Source organism: Corythoichthys intestinalis, chromosome 16 (assembly GCF_030265065.1).
Source record: "Corythoichthys intestinalis isolate RoL2023-P3 chromosome 16, ASM3026506v1, whole genome shotgun sequence".
In the NCBI taxonomy this organism is placed as follows: Eukaryota; Metazoa; Chordata; class Actinopteri; order Syngnathiformes; family Syngnathidae; genus Corythoichthys; species Corythoichthys intestinalis.
The window spans coordinates 13,427,371-13,443,844 of NC_080410.1; the positions used below are offsets into that span (position 1 = coordinate 13,427,371).

Here is a 16,474-nt window from a genome sequence, read left to right on the forward strand (position 1 = left end):
AAGATGGATGCAGCCAAATACAGGAACATTCTGGAAGAAAACCTGTTGGTATCTGCACAAGACCTGAGAGTGGGACGGAGATTTATCTTCCAACAGGACAATGATCCAAAACATAAAGCCAAATCTACAATGGAATGGTTCAAAAATAAACGTATCCAGGTGTTAGAATGGCCAAGTCAAAGTCCAGACCTGAATCCAATCGAGAATCTGTGGAAAGAGCTGAAGACTGCTGTTCACAAACACTCTCCATCCAACCTCACTGAGCTCGAGCTGTTTTGCAAGGAAGAATGTGCAAGAATGTCAGTCTCTCGATGTGCAAAACTGATGGAAACATACCCCAAGCGACTTGCAGCTGTAATTGGAAGTATTAACGCAAGGGGGCCGAATAATATTGCACGCCCCACTTTTCAGTTTTTTATTTGTTAAAAAAGTTTAAATTATCCAATAAATTTTGTTCCACTTCACGATTGTGTCCCACTTGTTGTTGATTCTTGACAAAAAATAAAAATTTTATATCTTTATGTTTGAAGCCTGAAATGTGGCGAAAGGTTGCAAGGTTCAAGGGGGCCGAATACTTTTGCAAGGCACTGTATATGTATATATATATATATATTTTAGATTATTTTATTTTGAATATCGATGTCGAGTCGAAAATGTGTAGCGTGTAGTATTGTGTACCTATTTTTGTAGTTTTTACTGAAAACTTCCGGAAAAGGAACTCGCTAAGTGGTGACTGAGCTTCACATCCGCCCGCATGTTATTGTTTACGAGCATTCCTGAAAGAAATTGGGTCACTCAAAAATAGAAATCATTTACAGTCGCTCTTTTCATCTTTGCTTTCTGGATACGTGCCTTTGATGAAGATTCTCGGTTCCGTTCTTAAGAGGCAAGTAACGTTGGTGCCACCCTGCAGAAGCTTATGAAAGCTAACTAGCTAATGCTAGTTCTCCATCACAAGCGAATTTGTACTTCATTTTTTACCGTTTTAAGGGACATTAACAGTCCGTGGTCACAGCTGTTTAAGTCTTCGTTAAACGTGTACAGCAGACGTAACTCTTTCAAAATGTGTGAATTTAACATTTAAGGACGCTTCAATGTTGAAACCTTTGCTAGCCAGTGATAGCTGGTCAGTCGCCTTGATTTTTTTAAGCATCACATGTCAATTCACAATGGTGCAATCACAAAGACTGTAAATTTTTTCCCCTCCTCATAGCTTTGAACGTGAGGCAAACCTTATCTAAAATGGCATAGTCAAACACTGATTACTCTGTAACTGACTTTGAATTTTATTACACTGATATGACAGACAGGAGGGGTGTGAGAAATTGACAGCATATCGATATGGGGATATATTGTGATACTTTGTAACCCAATAGATTATTGATAGGCTCACGCTAAAAATCGACATATCGCTTTGAAAAGATGTCACTGGTTAATAAATGAACCAACAGGCTGCTAGGAAAAATTCCACAAGTACAACATTTTCCATTAGAGTAGTGTCAATGTTAAATCATTGACTTGAACGTCTAGCGTTGTCAATGGTACTCAAACATGAGTATTAGGGTTATTTTAGTAGTCGATTAATCAACTAGTTAGTTCGTTAATTGGGAACATTTAAATGCATTGCAGAATAAATTTTAGATGTTTGCTAAGATTGCACTTTCAAAAGGGCATGAAATGCGAACACAAAATTCTCGATTGTTTCTTCAAAATATGCAGGATTGCACTTTCATTTAAAAATAAACAAAATACCTGAGCTTAGCCTCAAATGGTATTAAAAGTCTGCTAGCTTGAATGAATTGAATGAATGAATTGAACTTTTTTTTTTTTAAACAATACTGGTAACAAATTGTTCAGAGACATTGCTGCAAAAACAGCTAATTACACCTATAAATTAAATTACGACTGCATTAAAAACATTAGCTTACGTTGGTCTTAACAGGAAGCATCTAGATTAAGCCATGTTAAATGAGTTATGTCATATTCACTGTTGCCACTAGAGGGCAGTGTATCCACCAAATCAATAAAGCTAAATGCAAACACTTTCAAAACAAACCATTACAACGTCACTGATTAAACGAATACTCAAAGCAGCTCAATTTGATTCGAAGATTTTTCTAATTGATTTAATCGATTAATCGTTGCGGCACTAATGAGTATTCAAAGCAAATCCTCCCAGTTTAAATTAATTGGGCGTCTATCATTGTGAATCCAGTTTGTTTACAAGAAGGTTAAAATAATATCGTGTTGACAGTGCAAAAAATAAAACATTATTTTTCCATTTAAGATATAGCTTGTTTTTCACTTTTATAGTTGTATCGTAGATTGATTTCCTGACCTATGTATCGATAACGTTTGTGTTGCCAAATTGTGAGGTGATCATTAATTTAAGCCTTGTATCTCAAATCGTATCAGGCACCTATAGGGGTTCCCACCCCTAATTGACAGTAACTGGGTACATCATTCAAAATTGTTTGTGGTCTTATGGCAGCTGGATAGATGGTTCTTAATAGTTCGGCATCTCCATTAAACGTCACCGATAAGCGGAAGTGAAGATCCACGTTGCTGACATGTCCAGGCGAGGCAGGAACAGCCGCGCATGGCGATATGTTTGGGGGGAAATACGGCGGGATGCTGATGCAAGAGCACTTGTCTTGGCCTCTGAAAGTGACGGATGGGGTTACGAGCGCCTGGAGGTTAGCACTTACCTGCTGAATTTTGCAAGTGGAATTAAAAACCTGAGCAAATGGATGGCATTTTTGATCTTTGAATTCCCGTCTTTTCTACTCTGTTCTCTAGTACAGCGATTCTGATTCAGAGGCCGACTACTCCGCGGTGATGGTCCCTCCGGGGCCCAGCGCTGTGCCAGTCACCGGGGAATCTTACTGTGGCTGCGACTCCCAAGCTGAGACTATACACCATCGGAGAGGTTTTTACCAAGTCAAAGACTGTCACTGTGGAGAGGATGATAAAGGTAACATTTTGTGTATGATGTATTGTCATTGTATCCAATGTCAGCAAGATAATTTATTGGGCATGGAAGTGGAATTCTGTTTTAGTTTGGTTAGATACATTTGAGTAAACGAGTTTTGATAAAAATGCTGTGATGCTTCATAGCCAAAGGAAGCCATTGAGTCAAAAAAGGTATGTTTGTATCTACATTCAACCACTGCATTTGAAGTTAAATTTTGAAAAACATCAATTTTATCTTTTAGATATGCAGTTTTGTAAAAGAATGACTTTCATTAAAAAATCTGAAACATTTCGGCAACAAAATGCCAAAATCGCGTTTTTTTTGTGTGTGTGTGTTAAATGTGTATGTATTTATTATCGTTTTAAATGGATCACTGTGATTGACTGGCAAGCAATCTAAAGTGTGCGATATGGAAAAAGATCTCACCTCATTTTATACCAAGATATCAATACGCCACAACATAATACATTTCAAATTATTTCTGAATTGACATTAAATTGACCTGTCACAAATCTTAAATGTAGCAACTTAAGTAGTGTTGCAACCTGAAACTATTCAGTCTAAACAGAAGCAACACAGTAGCGTGCCTCTATTTTCCTCAAATGTGAAGATATCTATCTATTATTAATATTTGTGACTAGTGGTTCTGAATTTCAAGACTGTTGTATATTAACTTAAGATAGTATCATTAATAATAAATTAAATAATATTGCTATTGGTACAGTTTGTGTTGTCTGTGTGGATCTACCTTGCCACTTTCTATTGTTTTGCTCTTGCATGCATAACTCACATACGGTACCTGGGGACATCTTGAGGCCGATTGTTGGTACTACCATAGACTTCATTATGTATTGATGGGGCGCGGAGCCAATAAATAGGTGGCCTGCATTATTGGCGACTCTCGAGGCGGTCAAAGCTGACCGAGTGGAATCACAGACAAAGAGCTTTTTCCGTTAAAAATTCTTGTGAATAAATGCTTAAATCCCCGAATTCTTTATAGATATGGATGTAAAACAGTCCCCATTCATGGTTAAAAGCAAAAAAAAAACAAAAAAACATGCAGTTAGCCTTTATTTTACGTAAATATGTCGAAGTACAATGCTAGTCTGTTAGTGAATGTAGCTAGCGGCCGCCTGATGTAAACAGAGCTTTTCCGGTGAAAGTTATTCTGAATAAATGCTTAAATCCCCGAATTCTCTATAGCAGGGGTCGGCAACCTATGACACGCGTGTCAGCACTGGCACGCGATGGGTTAACCAGTGACACGCGAGCGCATGGCAAAATATTATTATCATTTTTTTTTTTTTACCTGAAATTAAGACATTTTTAGTTGCACGCCCTGTTATTTAGGGCTTTACAGGAGCGTCCCTCCCGACCCCTCTGCCTATAGCGTTATTTGCGAACAATTATGGATTTTGAGCACACTTCCAGCTCTTCAATTTCTCGATTCCTGCGCTCGTCGTTTTTTCCCCCCCTCTGCGCACTCAATTCTGCGCGCTCAGTTCAGCACCCGCTACTAATGTGTCACGAAGCCAACCAGTCAGAGAGCTGGCGGAAGTACACATTGTCACCAATCTGCACTTTTTAGTGCTGTTACTCCAAGCCCCAGCGTGGAGGCCGGCGGGCTAGTAAGCGAGTAGACAGCCGGCGAATCGCCGGCGTCCGCGCCGGGCTTTGAATTGAGATCCCGATGTCACACACTCGCCCCGGCGCGGAGGCCGGTCGCTTAAGATACGGGACTGTACACCCCTGTCCCGGCGCATCGCAACACTCCGGTTGGACCCCGATTGCCAGCTGTCAGGTCAGGGCAGCGGGTGAAGCGATGCTTGCACTTTAGTATGGAGTGAACCGGCGATTAACGTGGCTCGTTGCCGTCGATTCGTCCGGTGCTTACTTCGGAGAGGTGGCAATGTGTATAAAAACACTGTGACGCGTTGGATGGCGTTTTACTGGAGACTTTTATTAAACAAAACAAAAACCAGCGGGGGACACAGCCTCTTCTCTCATTTTCACGGCGCTCTCCGCTCTCTCTCAACACCTTCCTTTGCTCCTCCCTCTCTTTTTCTCGCACAGACGCCCAATTCCTCTTCTACGCTTAACTAGTAAGCCGATCATATTGTAGGGGACAGCGGCTCCTTGGGGATACCGGTAAAAACTGGTTGCCTGGTTACTTCCGGTAGCTCTTTTTGTGCATTATGCCTCGAGAGTGTTGTGTGTCGCACAACAAGTGTCAAACGCCACTACGAGACAAAACATGAAAATTCATAGAAAACAGGGCCAAGGAACACATTAAAGTGGGCATTTTTTATATGTGTAATATAAAATATAAAATTGTGCATATAATTCACTGTTTAAGCTAGTGAACAAGACAAAATGTAAGAGTCGGCTGTTCTGACTTTGAAGGCTCTCTGTACTGTGGGAGACCTGCACTGAGAATCGCACCTGTTCCCCTTTGCGTGCTGGGGTGTGTGTGTGTGTGTGTGATATGTTTGCATAAAATGGTACAGCTGTACAGCTGTTATTACTGTTGCACTTATTTTCAAGTTTTGATATTTTCTACAATATGCATTAGTTTTTAGTTAATTGATGAAGACAAATGGTAGTTATACAAATTAAATGTATGTCCATGTTTTTTTTTATTTGGAGTAAAATTACAGCTCTGCCGGATATAAAAATTCGGATGCGCGTCATTAATCTTGGGGTGGCACACTGATTGACAAGAAAATTTGAAAGTGGCACTCCACACCAAAAAGGTTGCTGACCCCTGCTCTATAGATATGGACGTAAGTCTCGATTCTTGGTTAAAAGCAAAAAAAAAAAAAAAACTAAACCCCCCAAAAAAACGTGCATTTTGCATTTATTTTATGTAAATATTGGCGAACTATGATGCCCATGCAGTAGCGGCTAATTTCTCCCATTGATTTTATTTCACAACGTTTCAAAATGCATGCATGGTACGAAAAATACATTTACCTTGAGTCCTCGAACAGGTCATTCCTGAGACAATCCTTCCTGTTTGTATGCGGTACAGCTTTCGTACCTTTTCAACACAAATCCGGCGATAGATCGCTGCGTGTGTGTGTGTGTGTGTGTGTGTGTGTGAATAGCTCCTCTTGATGTGGTCAGCCCCCTACTTTAATGCGAGGCGCAGTGCATGACCGATCTGACCTGTCAATGCATTATGTAGTCTATGGTACTGCTTTGGCATGTGGAATCCCATCAGTGTAGCAAGTCAGTGCAAATTGGGCGCTATCTGCTATCCAAAATGTGGATTGCAAAATATTGATATAGGATATATCAATATAAGATATAAGATATTGTCATTTCTCACCGCACCAGGCAAAGTTGTGTTTCTACTTTTGTCCAAAGTGTGTTAGTATAGGCTCCTCTAAGCAGTAGATTCAGATTCAACTTTGTTATTGCACACATACAGTACAAGTATAGCGCAACAAAATGCAGTTTGCATCTAACCATAAGTACAGAGAATGGCTGGATTAGATTTTTTTCTTTTTTGTTGTTGTTGACTATTTTAGAATTTGACTGGGTTTGGGATTCTGGCAGCCGATCAACAGCAACGTTACTGAGCTGCGATAATCGGGAAGTCAGCTTCCATTCCGTGTCAAGCTGCGGCACAGCTGCAATCCGTGGGTCCAAGGAGCTGGCAGAAGGGCAACATTTTTGGGAAATCAAGATGACATCCCCTGTCTATGGAACAGACATGGTATTTGCGCTAGCTACAATAATGGAAAGCACTCGTGTTACGAAATTTGCACTGAATTGTTATGTGAATTGTCATATTTCCCAGATGGTTGGAATTGGGACCTCTGACGTCAACCTGGACAAATACAGGCATTCGTTCTGCAGCCTTCTGGGAGAAGATGTGGACAGCTGCGGTCTGTCTTACACTGGTACAAGCCTATATTCCATATAAAACCAGTACTGTTTTGCATAAGCACGTTTGTTTTTGACATTATGGAAGCAATCAGCAGTAGGGTGCTCCCGATCACATATTTTCGCACACGAGTTCGAGTCCCAAGTCACCTGATTTTAGGGCTGCAACTATCGAATATTTTAGTAATCGAGTAATCGACTGAAAATTCTATCGAGTAATCGGATAAAACTTTTTTTTTTTTTTTAGGTAAAGAGCAATTATAAATATACATGAGAAAAAAAAGACATTTAATCTAATATTGAACCATTTTCAGTCAATCAATGTCTTTATTTTCGATGTACCGGTACATTGTTTAATACAGCCAACAATTGCATCTAAGATGTCACTAGGAAAAAAAAATCACTGCTTTCACTCAAAAAACTTCTAGATCTTATTAAAAAAAAAAACATTTACCTAAAAATGTAATTACGGTTGATAACACACATCACTTGAAAGCTACGTGTTTTTCCCACGTGTTTCAATTTAATTTCCATTTGTTTCAAGCTATTTTTAAGTTTTTGTTAAGTTTTAAGTTAGTCTAAACCAGGCATGTCCAAAGTCCGGCCCGGGGGCCAAATGCGGCCCGTGGTCAAATTTCATCCGGCCCCCAGCCTCTGTCATGAATTCAATAACGTCTGGCCCTCACACAGACTTAATAAATTGGTCAGCAGCACTGCTACCAGCATATGAAGTAGCTTACACACTAAATGCTGCTCCTCATTTACCCACTAAAAGGCAGCAGCACTCTATGCAACATTACCTCGTGTAACCCTTCCAATTTTCTAAAATGGCGATAATCAACAAGAAAAAGAAAGTTGAATGCGTTGGCCGATGCTTCAAGGATAGGTGGAAATTGGACTATTTGTTCACTAAAATACACAACAACTGTGTCTGCCTCATTTGTAAAGAGACAGTCGCTGTTTTTAATTTAATGTGAGGCGATATTACCAAACAAAACACACTGACGTGTACGACAAGATTACAGGGAAGATACGCAGCGAGAAATTGAAGCAACTTGAAGCTAGTTTAATTTCACAGCAGCAGTATTTCGCAAGGGCCTGAGAGCCGAAAGAGAACGCCACAAAGGCTAGTTGCGAGATTGTCGAAATTATTGAAAAAAATAATAAATCAAATGTAACACAGAATGGCTTGCTAAAATTTGCTTAAATAAATTGTTCTACGTAAAGGACGTCAGCCAAGGTCGGCCCCCCACATTTTTACCACACTAAATCTGGCCCCCTTTGCAAAAAGTTTGGACACCCCTGGTCTAAACTGTAAGTACTGGTAGGATTTTGAGTTTTTGCAGTGTTCAAAATAAATGTATGATATCTGCTGTATTGGAGCACATTTATTCAGTAATGACTACTGAGCTAAAACTGACAGTTAGCTTTATTATGCTTTAATTTTACTCCCTCAGCACTCTACAGCGCTGTGTTTTAACAGATTAAATAAAGCCTGAATGTAAGACAGGTTAGCCACGCATCAGCAGTGGTCAATAGAAACCTAGCCCTCCGAAGGGCTAACGTTATGTTAGCGAGTGACAGTAGTGTTATATTTATTTGCGATGAGAAGTCTACTGCTTAAAGATGGCGGCTGTTTACTAACGCTGCCCAGACGCGGCCGAGTGTGTCATTTCGCATCTAGTCTTAAATGCATGCGATATCTATGAGACTCGTCGGACACTACCTGCTATCAAACTAGCATCATGCGGGCGTAGTTTTTAGCAACGCCGGCGTGGTTTGTAGCGGCTGTCGGCTGCGGTAAGTTTTTTTTTTTTTAAATTTTATTTTATTGCTTCTTCCTTTTACTCACGTGATGACAGCACGTTGTCCCGCATTAAAAGTAGTCCGGGCAAAACGTGATGCTTAGAGCTGGCAAAATTAAACGAATCCTCGAGGTGAATAAAATGACTCAGATCAATTTTTAAACTCGAGTTGTTCGTTTCAGCTCTACCTGATTTTGAGAATCTGCTGATATCGACTACCAATCCGATAGCCTTACAATCAATTAAGGAGGAATGTAAATGTCCAAATGTAAAATAGTTCCATATTACAGATATTATCACTCTTGCATTGATACTGTCTTACCGTTAGCTTCCCACAACAGCTAGCATATCATGCTCCCACAGGCGGCGTTAACTTCCAATTCTGTTCTGCTTCATCGTCGCGTGGTACAAAACTTTTTTTTTTCCTTTTGAAAATATCCTTCTACATCTTGAATATTTTGTTACTTTGTCAACCTTAAAAAATAAAAGTAAATACATCTGACTGGGGACATCGCTAATCAACAGTTCTAAACTCATTGGCTGCCATTGACAGTGATAGACGTCCAATCCAATCGAAGTGTTAGGGTGGCAGCGAATATTCATGATATTCATTTAAAGGGTTTTAATTCATTTTTTAAGTACTGCAAGATTCGGACGTTTAGCATCGTCAATGGCAGTGAAAGAGTTAATAATAACAAATGTCTAATCTCATTCTTTTGACAGGCTTGTTGCATCATAAAGGCGACAAGATGAGCTTTTCCTCCCGGTTTGGTCAGGGTTCCATTATTGGGGTCCATCTGGACACGTGGCACGGCACCCTTACATTCTTTAAGAATCGCAAGTGCATAGGTAAGTACTGCGCTAGACAATGGAGTGGTATATTTTGGCCACACAACTTTGAAAATACCGAAATCAGTTGTGCACTTTCCCCCAGAGATTTGCTGCATAAAATGCACTAAAACTAAAGGGACACGTACTTAACTAAAAAAAAAAAAAAAAAAAAAAATCACTGCAAAAAATATCGGATTATGGCACACAAAACTATTACTCTACATATTTTAACTCACTTGAAGCCATTGACGGTGATAGACGTCCAATCCATTTTGACAGGGAGTGCTATTGAACATTCGTTGAATCATTCACAGTTAATCCTCCCTGTTTAAATGAATTGGACATCTGTCCTTGTCAATGACAGGCAATGAGTTAAGTACAGTATACAAAAGTATGAATACCTCATTCTGGCAAGTCAGGTAAATATAGGACCTCTTGCTAAGTCCAGTCTCCTTTTTTACATTATTTATTTGTAGTTTTATATTAAAATTTCAGTCATAACAATTTATTACTATTTAAGTGTTAACATATTTAGTTTAATAAAAATATTTGAGAAAAAAAAAATCATCACATGCAATTGCATTATCAAGTATCAGTACTCAAGTCACGGCTGGTAGTGTTGTGCAAAATGGAAAAAATATGTACAATTTCATATGATATTGAAATGCTACGATAAAGCAAAATACATTTTTAATTATTTGGTCAAAAAATATCTAGCAAATAACAGAACAATTATGACAGATTTCACCCACTCACTCTAATTTTGAATTAAATGACATTAAACTGTCCTTCCACAAATGTTAAATGTATCGAATAGGGCCGTAACCTAAAACTGTCCAGTGTAAATAGAAGCAGCAAAGTAGCATACTTTTTTATTTTTATTTTTTTCAAAATTGTCTCCCAATACCGCCAAACACTTTTCCCATCTGTGCACAAGCTTCCGTATTCCCTCAGCGTAAAAATCTTTGGACTGATGTCTCAGCCGGTCACTCACAACACTTTTGACTTCGTCACTTTCAAACTTTGTGCTATTTTTTCAGACATTTATTCGGCTGAAACATGTGGCACAATACACAGTTGACATTCTCTGATTAATTTCAACTAGTTTGCACCCTTCAGCAACCAAAAATTTGATAACTGACCGCTGTTCAATCCAGGAGCATGGCTCTTGGTCAGCCATCTTTCTTAATCGCCAAAACTCCCTAAGTTTTTTTGTTTTTGTTTTAATCCTCAAAATAAATTAAATCCATGTGAAAAAGAAGTAAAATAAAAAAAAAAGTAAGCTTCTATTGAGGCCTGCAGCTATCGATTATTTAGCTAATCGATTGATCTATTGATTAGTTAGTTTGAATAATGGAGCAGTCGGATTGCAAATTTTTAATGTGTTGCAGAATAAATTTTAGGAGATGTACAGTGGGGCAAGTAAGTATTTATTTAGTCAACCACCAATTGTGCAAGTTCTCCTACCTGAAAAGATTAGAGAGGCCTGTAATTGTCAACATGGGTGAACCTCAACCATGAGAGACAGAATGTGGGAAAAAAAAAACAGAAAATCACATTGTTTGATTTTTAAAGAATTTATTTCCAAATTAGAGTGGAAAATAAGTATTTGATCACCTATAAACAAGCAAGATTTCTGGCTGTCAAAGAGGTCTAACTTCTTCTAACGAGGTTTAACGTTACCTGTATTAATGGCACCTGTTTTAACTCATTATCGGTATAAAAGACACCTGTCCACAAGCTCAGTCAGTCACACTCCAAACTCCACTATGGCCAAGACCAAAGAGCTGACGAAGGACACCAGAGACGAAATTGTAAACCTGCACCAGGCTGGGAAGACTGAATCTGCAATAGGTAAAACGCTTGGTGTAAAGAAATCAACTGTGAGAGCAATTATTAGAAAATGGAAGACATACAAGACCACTGATAATCTCCCTCGATCTGGGGCTCCATGCAAGATCTCACCCTGTGGTGTCAAAATGATAACAAGAACGGTGAGCAAAAATCCCAGAGCCACACGGGGGGACCTAGTGAATGGCCTACAGAGAGCTGGGACCACAGTAACAAAGGCTACTATCAGTAACACAATGCGCCGACAGGGACTCAAATCCTGCACTGCCAGACGTGTCCCCCGCTGAAGAAAGTACACGTCCAGGGCCGTCTGCGGTTCGCTAGAGAGCATTTGGATGATCAAGAAGAGGACTGGGAGAATGTGTTATGGTCAAATGAAACCAAAATAGAACTTTTTGGTAGAAACACAGGTTCTCGTGTTTGGAGGAGAAAGAATACTGAATTGCATCCGAAGAACACCATACCCACTGTGAAGCATGGGGGTGGAAACATCATGCTTTGGGGCTGTTTTTCTGCAAAGGGACCACGACGACTGATCTGTGTAAAGGAAAGAATGAATGGGGCCATGTATTGAGAGATTTTGAGTGAAAATCTCTTTCCATCAGCAGGGGCATTGAAGATGAGACGTGGCTGGGTCTTTCACCATGACAATGATCCCAAACACACAGCCAGGGCAACAAAGGAGTGGCTTCGTAAGAAGCCTTTCAAGGTCCTGGAGTGGCCTGGCCAGTCTTCAGATCTCAGCCCCATAGAAAATCTGTGGAGGGAGTTAAAAGTCCTTGTTGCCCAACAACAGCCCCAAAACATCACTGCTCTAGATGAGATCTGCATGGAGGAATGGGCCAAAATATCAGCAACAGTTATTGCCAACAAAGGGTACATAACAAAATATTGAGATGAACTTTTGGTATCGACCAAATACTTATTCTCCACCATGATTTGCAAATAAATTATATAAAAATCAAACAATGTTGTTTTCTGTTTTTTTTTTTTTTTTTTTTTTTTTCTCTCCACATTCTGTCTCTCATGGTTGAGGTTTACCCATGTTGACGATTACAGGCCTCTCTAATATTTTCAAGTGGGAGAACTTGCACAATTAGTGGTTGACTAAATACTTATTTGCCCCACTGTAAAACAAGGAAACAAGTATTTATGCTTGCAATAATATTTATTTTGGGTTGCTAAGATTGCACTTTCAAAAGAGGAGTAAATCCATCCATCCATCATCTACCGCATAGTCTGGGGTCATGTGAACACAAAATAAGTGTTTCTTCAAACTTGAGAATTGCACTTTCATTTCACAAGAGCAATAAATGCATTTAAAAATAAATTAAAATACACGAGCTTAGCCTCAAACGGTATTAAAAAATAAAATAAGGAACAACACACAAACGACTAACTTGCATAGCAAGAGTGCTAGCTTAAATGCTATTAAATGCTAACATTTTTTTACAATGCTCTTAACAGATCATTCATACACAAATTCCCTAAAAAATGGCTAAATATACTTCTAAAATAAGTTACAAATGCATAAACAAACATATTAGCTCAAACAAAACTTATTTTGGTCTTAACAAGGAGCAGCTAAATTCAGCTGTTAGATGAGTTTTGTAACATTCACTATTGCCACTAAAGGGCAGTGTATTCACCCAAAGCAATAAAATGGAATGCAACACTTTCAAAAATAATCGTTACAACACCACTCTAACTAAAGGAAGCCATGGAGCGACAAAATTTGATTTGAAGCTTTTTTCTAATCGAATTTCTCGAGTTAATTGATTAATCGTTGCAGCACTCCTTCTAACTGTGTTAGAAGTCCTTATACTGAATATCTTTATTGAATGACCACTGTATATCATAAAATTGTACAGCACTAATGGCTAGTCATCAAATGTAATTTGAAATACTGCACAGTTCTGGACTGCAGTCACAATTTTTGTTTGGCGTCTATATAATCTTTCAGGCGTTGAGTCATTGAAATTACACATGAATGTCTCCATTGTCGATCTAGGTATTGCCGCTACAGATCTCCAGAATAAAAGGTTTTACCCCATGGCGTGCTCCACAGCAGCAAAAAGCAGTATGAAGGTGATCAGATCCTGCTCTGCACCCACCTCACTTATGTATCTGTGCTGTGCTCGCCTTCGCCAACTACTGCCAGACTGTATAGACAGCCTTGACGTCCTGCCACTACCGCCGGGGCTTCGCCACCGGCTACACAACAAATTAGGTTGGCTGCTCAATCTCCACGGTGGCACCACAGAGGAGACCGCAGACTCCCCTGATCGCTCTCCGTGCTTGGCCGTGCCTTCCTTGGTCGGGCAATCGTCCTCTGAAAGCGACTCAGAGGGTTGTACGTCTGACCCCGAGGCCTGCCAAAGGAAGAGGTGCCGCTGGACTTAATATACTCTTCTTAAATAAGGCAGATGTCATTGTTGTAAAAAAAAGTTCAAAACAACTGCCTCAAAACTTCACTCCAAGTGTGTCAAAAGTATTGAAGAACATAAGCGGAAGGGAACTATCCTCTCATGCCACGAAAACGTCTTGATCCCATCGCTGAATACAGTTTCCTACCAGGACTACTGTAGCAAAAAGACATCAATAGTAAACGTCTCTTGCCAGTCAGGAACAGGGACATGTTACATGAGGGAGTACTGTAGAGTGTTACACTGAAATTGTTTTTCCCTCCTGTAAAAATGGGTCTCTCCGAATGAGCCAAGCAGCTATGTTCTTTGTTGTCTGTTATGCAAATAGTGTATATTCGTTAAAAAAAAATGTGATCACTTCTTAATCAAAACAATTAACTATCTTGCCCTATGCAATTTAGTTGGATTATTTGTCAAGAAAAAAAAAATGACTACTGTTGAGTGCACTTATGGAAGTTTTCAGAAGGACCAACAGCCTTTTTACACCAGTCAGAGGTGTTGCATTCTACTACCTTTATTTACCGCTTCATCATATTGAGAACTTTTTTTTTTTTTACTTTGCAAAAGCTTTTCTCACCTTGTTAGCATTAATGTATTTTTTATTTAAAAAAAAAACAACCCTAAAAGCTCTATTTTAAATTTTATTTTAAAGTTAAAATCCACACATTTTCTACCTAAAATTATTCAAAACCAGAATCTATTTGGTGTTGGTTACAAAACAGTTACCGCTTGTGGTCCACTTAGTTACAGCTTTTATTTTGTAGTCTGTCACACTATTTTTTTTAAATAACATGTCTAAGCACTTATTGTGACATTTGTATAATTTGAAGGCATTTCAGTTGCTTTCCCCCCCCCCAACAGCATGATGTTCAGATGAAAATAAAGTGAATGCTCAAAATGCTTTTCTTTTGTGACCATCAATAATGATCACAGCTCAAACTTGAATGGGAAAGAATGAATGCTTCCTTATTTTATACCGATTTTTGAGAGGCTGAGCATAAGGGGAAGCATCATTTTTTTGTATTAAATCTGATAAAATATTTCTTCGCAAACGAAGAGAAGATGTAATAAACCTTTTTATCATATTTTAGCCCATTCTGCCCTTTAGTCCTTTCTGCCAAATGTTCAATGCAAAATAAACACAAATACAACTTTTGATTCAAACCTTTGTTTACAAAAACTACTAAAGAAACATTTTGGAGTGCAAGTCCCTTTATTTAAAAAAACGAAGAGCTATCCAAGAATGGGTCCACTTCTGGGGGACACTGACGCACCCCTATAATCAAACTAAAGTATTATCATTTAAAAAATATGAATGAAAAAAAAAAATCTGTGGGATATCCAAGGACCAAGGCATGCCTCAGGGCATGCTAGACTTAAACCAAAGTACTCTCATGAAATTCTGATGTGTGATTTCATTTCACAGTTTTTTTTACATGTCAGTGTATGTTCATGTCAATGTCCCCCTTAAGTGGACCCATTCTTGCATAGCTTCCCAGTTTTAATAAAGGGACTTGCACTCTGAAGCCACCGCGTTGGATTACTATAATGCAAACAATGATCCAAATGAGGGACAGCGAGCTTGACTTTGTTGTTCCTTGTGGAGGCTGGCCTGACAGCAGTAGTTTTGCAAGTTCGCAAGTTCACACAGTTTAGTGTTATGCTAACTCTGATGCAGGTTGGACTTTCAGTAGCAAAATTAGTGATGTTTCCCCCACATCCACAACATTGACGTCTTTTTACATTACTTATATTGGCTGCTGCTAGCCGAAAAAAAACTTCTTATATCCCTTGTCTTCGAAGGGGGCGGAGGAGGAGGCATGCTGTTGACATGAATTGGTTGGGGCTGTGTGAGTGTGTGTGTGGCGGGTAGAGGAGGGTCCAGTCATCAGCCAATCAAACGTGCGTTTGAGGGGAAAAAATGGACCTGCACATTCAGCAACTGAAAAGGGATAAATGTACTGTAAGTCCGAACATAATGAAAATAATTCACTTAGTAATGGTAGGGTCTATTCTATCCTTACAACATATAGGAAGATGACTTGAATTACCTATTTAACTGAACTCATTATATAATGCAAATAAGGTTGCTTAAAAGTTGGTGGAGACAATTTGAGCATCCTAAAAAGTAGAGTTATGTCCCTACCGTCCCTATGCAAACCTACGCCTTTGGTCCAGTTAGAATGGATTGGGCGTCGAGTGCCATCAGTGGCAGCCAATGAATTAAATGAGTGCTTAGTAAGGGTTATTTAAAAAGAAAATAATAATTAATGCATGAAAGAGTTAATGTTCATCTCAATAAATTGGAATATTGTGGGAATTTTAATTAAAGGGAAAAGCCGAAAGGAAAAGAAGAACAAGTCAAAGAGTGGTTTTATTTATTTTTTTGCCACTTGACGATCTCAAGAAATTTGAATATAACGTATGAAACAAAAAGATTCGAATATCAGAAAAAAATAAGAATCAGTCTTCAGTATTGTTGTAGTCTATACTTATACTATTATGCTATATGTACTATTTCGAACGATATCAACGTTACTTTATGTGTGTGTGTGTTTACCTACTGAATTTAACTACTGAAAAATGCTCATTCATGGGATTTTCTGTGCGAACGAAATAAGGACGCAATGGCAATAATCCATCGATTCAGCCAGTAGAGGGCAGCAAGGCAAAACAACGTGACAAAACGCTGTCCG

At 39.0% G+C, this 16,474-nt stretch overlaps 1 protein-coding gene across 1 annotated transcript; it reads left to right on the forward strand.

The window, feature by feature from the left end:
• Positions 1-712: 712 nt before the first annotated feature.
• Positions 713-15,240, forward strand: spsb3a (splA/ryanodine receptor domain and SOCS box containing 3a). The gene is made up of 7 exons (XM_057817923.1): positions 713-886; positions 2,492-2,696; positions 2,800-2,974; positions 6,508-6,695; positions 6,780-6,882; positions 9,394-9,519; positions 13,364-15,240. The coding sequence occupies exons 2-7, from the start codon at positions 2,571-2,573 to the stop codon at positions 13,753-13,755; spliced, it is 1,110 nt and encodes a 369-aa protein (XP_057673906.1). The 5' UTR covers positions 713-886; positions 2,492-2,570; the 3' UTR covers positions 13,756-15,240.
• Positions 15,241-16,474: the final 1,234 nt, after the last annotated feature.